Source organism: Notothenia rossii, assembly GCF_949606895.1.
Source record: "Notothenia rossii genome assembly, chromosome: 2".
Lineage (NCBI taxonomy): Eukaryota > Metazoa > Chordata > Actinopteri > Perciformes > Nototheniidae > Notothenia > Notothenia rossii.
In genome coordinates, this window is record NC_136904.1 from 23,315,739 (window position 1) to 23,325,256 (window position 9,518).

A 9,518-nucleotide genomic window follows, 5' to 3' on the forward strand; every position below is an offset into this window, starting at 1 on the left:
TTATAAAAAAATAAAGTATCTTTAATAATTACCTAGATTTTCTTTCACAAACACAAGCATGTTTTCACAGACACATTGAGATTTGCATTATTGCATGATTGCATTAAGAAAATAATCACATTTAAATCAGATTTGTGAAAGAGAATCGTTTGGAAATCCAAATTTGTTCAGCCTTGTAAAAATATGACATTTTTTGCAGACCCAAACATTTAAAGGTTTCACATGTGTGGTCAGTAACTACTGTGAACCTTCACAGAAAGTAGGGCATCCGGTTACTAACCATCAATCTCATACAGCTTTAGATAGGAGAGAAATCATAACTCAAATCCAACTTTTCTGAAGCTTTCAAAATCATCAAATGGAAAATAACTCATATTTTATTTTATACATACAGTACATCTCTTAATGCATTTAAATATATTGCAAAACTATTAAGTGGGAATTAAGTTGAGATCTTTTTTGTTTAATCCACAGTTTTAAGTTTTAAAAATGACTGCTTATAGCATTTGTGCATACTGTGTTACAGTTATAGAGCTTGATGTACTGTATATTGACGCGGTGAGTTCTTTAAATATAACTAAATACAACGCCTTGAATATAGTCATACATCTGACTAACCTTTTCTGTACCAATTCCAGATTAAAAATGCAATTTTTCTAAAACAACAGTGGAGAACGACAACAGTTTTGTGCCTTAAATTGTCCTTTGCCTTTCTCGTGCAATGCAAAAGTGTGATATAAAATTTAAAATATTACAATATTTACACAAGACTTTATATTCAGTTTTCTTTAATGAATTGCTCTTTTGACTTTGAAATAAAGCTATTATTTCTCTGATGCTAATAATTATTAATTTCTTACTTTTTTTGACACTCCACGTCTTGTTAAGTGTCATGTTTTATAGATATAATAAAACATGGAAAAGTGAATGGGACTGTATGGCCTAGGACAGGAACCAATGGCATATAAATCAAACTTCACAGTGCAGTAATAACAATAATATAGCAAAAGCAAAAAGAGCAACTTCATGTTAGAACTACACTTCTCACAGTGAGATTTGTAAACATTCATGTAAACAGTGGTGTTTTTGGATGTGTGGACAACAAAATCAGATGTTAGATATCGGCCTGAGCTTTCTGTTTACACCCTGAATCGAGTCATTCTTCTTTTTCAAAGGTCTCTCCACTTCTGATCCTTTCTTTCGCTGCTTCTTAAATCTTTTACAGCATATGTAAGATGTCAGAGTAACAACTGTGAAGAAAAGTCCTAGACATGTCACAGAAAGAGCAATAAGGACAGGCTGACAGGGGAACAACTCATACCTCTCAGGCCCCTGTGTCATCTGGCCTTTAAACCAGGGCCTCTCCTCTACCTCAATCCCAGCCTCCCTGGTCAGCAAGCTCTGGATGTAGCTCTCGTTGCTCACTGTTTCATTGACAAAGAAGTTAACCATGACTGTTGAGTAAAGCGGTTCAGGCTGACCATGATCAGTGACCTTCACCAGAAGGCTGTAGAGGCCCCGATTGCTAAGCTCCCTCTTTAATGTGATATTTCCTGTTTCTGGGTCAATGGCAAATGACCCTGGCTCTCCCCCTTTCCTCTTAATGATACTATAGGCGATCACAGCATTCATTCCTGTATCCTTATCCACAGCGTAGACTTCTGTTATTGATGTTCCTGGTAGTGTATTGGGTAAAACCAGCATGTAAGACTGATTAGACTGGGGGAAGAGGACAATAGGTGGGTTGTCATTTACATCCAACAACAGCACTGTGACCATAGTAACGCAGGACAGAGCAGGTTCTCCACCATCGACGGCCTCTATCCACAGCTGATATGTCCCTTGTTGCTCACGGTCCAGTGAGGTCTTGGCCCTCAGTGCCCCTCTGCCTGTGTCTATCAAGAAGATGTCGCTGCCATTGAGGATGGACAGGGCCACCCAACCATTTTCCTCAGCATCGGCATCAGTCACAGAGAGGACACCGATCTCACCATACCCCGGGAAGTTCTCTGGCACAAAGAACGTGAAGTCCTTATCGATGAAGCGTGGACTGTTGTCATTGCGGTCTTGCACAGTCACCACCACAGTTGCAAGCGACTCCCTCCTGGGTGTCCCCTGGTCTACGGCTCTCACTATGAAACGGTATGTCTCTTTCTCCTCACGGTCCAGCGATGTGGTAACAGTCAGGACACCTGTCACACGATCTATCACAAAGATCCCTGGGGCGTCTCCTCCAAGAAGGTAGATGACTTCCCCTCGACCTTCGCTGTCCTGGTCTGTGGCTTGGAACTGGGTCAGAAAGGTATTTGGCGGATTGTTCTCTTCTACAGATACTTCCACCAAAGCCTGCTGAAACACTGGTGCATTATCATTCTCATCCAATACTTGCACCTTGAGGAAGGTCTTGATGACAAGCCCTTGAGAACTCGTAGCAACCACAATTAGCTCATAGTCCTGTGTCTTCTCATAATCCAGAGGCTCTGTAGTTTCCAACAGGTATTCATTCTTCAACGTTTGATAAGGGCCAAGCCTGAAGGGACCAGTCCCTTCTAAATGACAGTCCACTCTTTGGTTAATATCAATATTTTTGACAGTAAAAAAAGCAATTGGAGAAAAGGCTGGCTCAGATTCCTTTATTGTCAACTCCCCATCATTTTCCGGTGCAATGTATCGGGGAATGACTGCAGGGGGTCCTGTAACAACCTTGATGATATGGACAGAAACAGTTGCAACTGCAGGGATACAACCAGGTCCATTGGCAAGAATGGTAAGTTTGTAAAACGTGGCAGTACCGGTGTCTATCTTCCCAGCTAGCTTGATAACTCCTGTGATCCTCTCCAAATGGAACAAGCTCCTGGTGTCCCTTGGCACACGTTCACTGTAAGCATAGCTGATCTGAGCATTAGCACCAAGGTCAGGGTCAAAAGCATGCAGACGTGCCAAATGTCCCCCTTTGGTGGTATTCCCATGCAGAGTGACATTCATTTGTGACTCTTTGAATTTGGGACAGTTATCATTCACATCTGTGATGACAATTTTCAAAGTAGCTGCTCCAAGAAGAGGAGGGGTCCCACCATCCTCTGCTATGATATCTGTTATATATTCAGCCTGGGTCTCTCTGTCCAAAGCCTCTGTCACAATGAGGAAGGGAGTCAGCTCGCCTCCCTCATTCTGCTCTACATCAAGTGTGAACATTCCAAAGTCATTAACAAGCCAGTAGGTCTGCACTCCATAAGGAGCCAGGTCCGGGTCAACTGCAGAATGCTCCACCGCAAACCGAGCATTGATGTGAGTGTTTTCTGGGACAGACATACAGATCTCATCCACAGGAAACTTAGGCCTGTTGTCATTCACATCCTCTATAAATATCTTTACTTTGACAAGCTGGAAGTGCTGCTGAGGCAACACAAACACATCCAGTGAAAGGACACATCCCCTTCCCCCAGAGTTGTCAGGACAGAGGGTCTCCCTGTCAATCTCTGTAGCAGATGTGTAGAGCTGCCCGGTCGTGCTATTAAGGTTCACATACTGTCCATTGACCTTCTTTTGTGGAAGATTGAATAAAAAGGGGGGCTCCACCGTGAAATCCAAATGTAAGTCTTCTCCAATGGCACCTATGAAGGTTCCTCCTGGTAATCCCTCCTTTATCTTATAGATCAGCTGTTTTGCTTGGCTGAAATTTGCAAAACAGGAAGGAGGGCTGGTGTAAAGCAAGATCACCCACAATCCCTGAAATACAAGATAATTAAAGATAATACAATTATAATAGAGAACATAAGATATTCCTGTGTACATTCAACAATCCCGAATGCAAAATACAATAATATACATTTAGAAATATGTATACAAATACATATTTATACATATTTGTATATTTGTATTATTCTATTTTGTATTCGGGATTGTTGGATTGTTGTTTATTTCGATCTCTCTGTCTGTACAAACACACAGAAAAATGTACATTAAAATTAACTTTGACTTATGACATTTGTAATAAAAACGATATTACAGTAGCAGTTGCAGAACTGCAACAATGGTTTTAATTTGTATTATTACACTTGATTCATTAGGACTATAATTTAAGCAAATAAATCCATGACATTTCATTGTTGAAAGTTTAAGGTTTATTTGCAAGTTTTAGCCATAACATTGGAAATGAGAATAAAAATGATATAGTGTAGTGTAAGAGGGGCTAGTCATGTATCAGCATGAATAATAATGCAAAGTGTTCACAGTATAAAAGGTACTTATAGTTGTGTTAAAATAAATTATGGCATTAGAATAATTTATTATAAAACTTACCCATATTACTCCTCTTTTGCTAAGGCTGGGGTGTCTTCTGTTGAACATGTTTATGTCCTAGTCCAGTACCTTCAACTTATGGCAGCAAGAGTGACAGCTTCAGTGACTTAGGCATTTTGAGCATTGAGCAGCGCAGACCTCAGCTGAGTGCTATGCCTTATTGCTATCTGACTTGAACAAGTTATTCATCCCAGTGCTGGCTCAGGACACTCCCACCATATGCAAATAAGCTCCGCATGCTAACCAATGAGAGCCAATGGCCACTGGGAAATCTACTAGTTCACAGATTCCACTTTCATGTTGCTTTCAAAGCACATCGACACGCACCTGCACTTTCTCCACACCCATGTTGTCACAAGCAGCTGCATACCTTGTATTCCTGTGGCAGATAGAAAGCATATGATTACCAAGTGAGCTTATCATGACACGGAAGACAGGGCAGAGATGTAAAATATCCACAGCATGGAGATTACTTTAATCCAGCCTTAGTTAAAAAACACCACAGATGAAAAACGTTGCACAGAATGAATTAAGACAAATATATAATACTATGACCATGCATAATGTTTTTCACAATCAACCAATGACACATCTTTGACTATTGATTACAAAATGTAATTATAGATAGATAGATAGATGGATAGATAGATACATAGATACATAGATACATAGATAGATGGATAGATACATAGATATATAGATGCATAGATAGATAGATACATAGATAGATAGATAGATAGATAGATAGATAGATAGATAGATAGATAGATAGATAGATAGATAGATAGATAGATAGATAGATAGATAGATAGATAGATAGATAGATAGATAGATAGATAGATACATAGATACATAGATAGATAGATAGATGGATAGAAATATATAAAACATTATAAACAAAGCCAGCAGATAGGTGATCTTGGCATCATAAGTGGAGCTATGGTCTGATTCTGGATTGAGCCTTTAACTAAATCAACCCCCTAATCCTCATGTGTTCTAAATGCCGGGCCAGATGTTTGCTTCGGGATTGGAAGCATACTGCTCAGAGAAATTGAGTGATTGAAGTTATCTGGAAAAGGGCGGATTGAGACAGTCACACACACACTCATTCTTTCTCATACTGTGTTAGGTCTTTGCTGTCATTACTCATCATAAGGGTCTGGTGGGTGGACAATACTGCAGCCTAAGATCCATGTGTTCTCTTTGTTATTTGGTCAGACTTATAGAAATAGACCAAAGACCCAGTACTTTCATGAGGCACGTTGCATAGTATACAGTATATTTTAGTGATGTAGATAGATAGTAAACTAACATGGATCATCTACAAATCCATGTTGCATCCAGAGTTTTTATTGGTCCATGTGATGAGCTCATAAAAATTCTGTAAACACAGACTGTAGGCACGGTGGGCTTGGAGGCCTAGAGCATGGCAAACAGCAGATCAGGAAAATTAGAGTAATTTGAGAGCTGCCTCGAGGTGCTGAGGGTCTGAGATGTTCAGCTGTTGATCATCATTGAGGAGTCAGTACAGAGCAGTTACTTGAGATTTACACATCAGAAACAATAAGATAACTACTTAGGTTTGTAAGACCAATTCGATTGTTTAATGTACTCACATTTTGTTTAAATATACAGCAATAAAGAGGGTTTAATAGTCTCTGCTCCATGGTGTCTGCAATGCATCCCACATTGTCTTATTTTCTCCATATATGAATGCATATTAATAAGATGTGCAAAATATATTTGATCAATATAAGTTGTGAAGTAGTTATCACAAGAGACACAATGTCTTTGCCTTCAGCTCGATTATAAAATGATACCAATTCTTACAAAATTCAGAAAATGTGTGAATTTCTTCAGGGCTTGAACAATAGTGTTTATTGTGGTTCATTAAATGTGTCAAGATTATCAAGAGACACAATTATCTTGTGTTGTTATCACACCTTTCATATTGCAAATTTAGAGGATTATAAAAGAGACAATTTAGCATCTCAAACATGTTGTATGCTCCAGGCTATTGTGGGCGTTTACATTATTTACACTGTAGCAGTTGCAATACCAGGAGCTGAGACACAAAGGCCAGGGATGCTTTGTGTGTCTGTCAACCTGATGCTGTGACATCTGTGACTGTTAATCCCCTTTCTTGCCCAAACAACTTTTTATAAGCTGGTCAACATGCTGAGGGACAGGGAACAATTATTAAAAGTGGTAATAAATGACAGAAAATTACAAATGTATTTTAGTTGAACAGCAAATAGGTTTTAAATCCAACAAATGTATTTTCTTTGTTTCTGTCACCCTCAATTGATCTTATAAAACCATTTATATTACATTTTTGTTTGAATTTTTTATTATTATTTATCTGCAAAGTATAAACTCATATTTTAACAGCTCTAACACTCGAGATGTGTGTTATATCATTTGAACTTTGTTTATTTTCCTGATCTTCACTTCATTTGTAAATGTCAGTGATGGTGACAGCATCTCTCAACCTTGGTGGCCAGACATAAAAAGTACTACAAAGGTTGAGTAAGGCCAAGAGGCAGTTACGTTGGTTTTAATTATGTAATGTCCTGCTCCGAGTCAGTGAGACATGAGTTTGGTAATCTTTGGCCAGATTTACCAACAGATGTCCCGTTAACCTTAGTCTTTTATTTCAATCAAAGTTCTGCTCAGCTATCTTGACAGCTAAGAGACAGTCTTATGGCTGTTAAGTAAGATGGATATGACCAAACAAAAGTATTGTGTCAAGAGATACAGTAGCTTGATCAACTGTTGAATCTGTGTAAGATCATTAAACATTATCGGTGCAACAACAGTCCAAACTAAATATCTTACAATTTTTTATTTTCAAAATGGTGCAATATACATATGTTTTACTTTTAGCTTCCTAAAGATCTTGCCTTCTTGTTTTTGACATCAATGCACATGGATTCATTTAATTTCCTTTACAGCCATACCATACATACTGTATTGATAATCAGTCACATTTGTTTACCTGGTGGAGTCAGTCTCCCTTCGGGCTCATCAGTAATTTATAATGTATGTGACATTCACAAAATACAAATTAACCAAAGTGTCATTATTGAAAAATACCACTGCCAGTAAATGTAGTGAGTTTTTGAGCCAGCTGGAATCGCTGTTTCTACAGTATTAAACAGTTGCAGATATCTGCATCCCAGCTTTGAGTTATTTATAATGAAATGTCTCTAGAATCGATTCACAGCAGTCAGACATAATTTCTCTATAACATCTAATTAATCAAACCTGCATTTCTCGTGTTTATCGAAAAACAATAATTGCTGCAAATTGAACACAGATTTCAGTTTAATGGAGTACCACACAATGTCTGTAAAGACAGCCTATTCCACAGAGCAGGAAACTCCTTCAGTGATCATTTATTATGTCAGATTATGTCAGAGTTAAGCGTATACCAGGGGAGGTAGCAGCTCTGCTTTACTTTGCAATAACTGGATGTGTAATGGGTGATATTAGCATAAATATAACTCCTTACTTAGTCCCAGTATTACATTTTAGCACAAAGAGGCAGATGTAAAAGAGTATAAGACAATACATAAACCCCATCTTTATTTTTTTGAAACTTGAAGCAACATTTACACACTGCAGCTGCATCCTCCTGTCTGAAGGAGATATACCTCACTATTTGCCCCTGCATGATCAGATCCAGGACAACTTTTCTTTATATTTCTAGAAATACAATGAACTTGTCTTTGTATAAATGTGTTCACAGGTTTACTTCATTAAGTAGTCAGCCATATGTGTTCTTGCTCCATCACTGCCATCTACTGGTTGAATCGACATAAAAGGTCACACATACCTCAGTGTAGTGCAGTATCAGTGTGTTGAGTTGAGTCAAGGGCTGAACAATTGTAGAGGTACTTATTCCTGATACTTTTTTTCTGTGGAAAGGTAGAAAGGAAAAATGCTTATAACTGTATTGGCGGCTTGCCATCATGAAACCAATTTTGGTGTAAAATGGAGCTGTCCTAATGGAATATTACACCACACAATTTCTAGCCCCCAAAGGTCTATTTATATTAACTGAAAAAATACTGCTCTGCCTTTTTTTCTTTCCTCCTCGCACCTCCCCGGGTGCTCCTCTCCTCCACAGTTTTCTCCCACTACTTTTCTCCCTTTCTGCTGTTGCCGCTGATATAGATGCATCCTGGCACGAATGTGAGAAAGATCATCTGGAGGAGTGAGACAGAAACAGAGACAAAGTGAAAAATAACATGAAAACCTTGTGAGCTTGTGTTTGATAGGCAGACAGAGCGAGAAAAAGATGGTAAGATGATAAGCAGGAGCCGGTTAAACCTCGGAGTGGTGTGAGTGTGGCTTTGTGCCTCTGCAGGTGCAGGCTGGATATATCATTGAGAACAGGTGCTGTGCTACAATGTAGGCCCCTCACAGCTGCAGCCAAGGAGATTACTAGCCAGGCTTCCCAGTAATGAACTTTCTATCGATTGGCCCACCACAGGTTCTTGTTTCTGCCTGCTAACAGTGTAACTAGTTCAGAGCCTCAATTTGAGGTTTTTGAGTACATCAATTAAGGTATAAAATAGAGTTTCCAGAAGGGAACGATTTGCTGATGGAAAACAAAATCGCTTAGTCACTTCTCATTCTTCCATAACTCAACTCAAATGATAAAATCATTTTTTCTTCATCAATGTAAAAGTATTGTTGCTCTGGAACTACTGACTTAAAAACACTTCACTCAGGTTTTTGTATCGGTTAGCGTGGAGGAATGTAATAACACTTTGTGAAGATAATAAATTAGTTTAAGATGTAAAAACCAGCACATTTGACTACTGACATTATTAATTATTACTTTCAGCAATGTTTACCATAGCAGCATTGTCACAAATTAAACCACTTATTAAATTACTATATATTTTCATAAAACCCCTGGCAGGAATAAAATGGCCACACAATAGCCTCTCAGATAGAAAGACTGGTGCATATAAATTACACACACACACACACACACACACACACACACACACACACACACACACACACCCGCACACACACACACACACACACACACACACACACACACACACACACACACACACACACACACACACACACACACACACACACACACACACACACACACACACACACACACACACACACACACACACACTATAGACTTGACTGAACAGTCTTTCGTAAGTATTTTCATATTGAAT

The 9,518-nt window shown here is 38.7% G+C and overlaps 1 protein-coding gene across 1 annotated transcript; it reads right to left on the reverse strand.

Moving 5' to 3' along the window:
* Positions 1–8,416, reverse strand: pcdh20 (protocadherin 20). Its single transcript, XM_079664178.1, has 4 exons — positions 8,141–8,416; positions 4,630–4,681; positions 4,303–4,377; positions 1–3,729 (listed from the first exon to the last, which is right to left on the reverse strand). Exons 3-4 carry the CDS (start codon positions 4,348–4,350, stop codon positions 1,108–1,110), a joined length of 2,670 nt encoding a protein of 889 aa, XP_079520304.1. The 5' UTR covers positions 4,351–4,377; positions 4,630–4,681; positions 8,141–8,416; the 3' UTR covers positions 1–1,107.
* Positions 8,417–9,518: the final 1,102 nt, after the last annotated feature.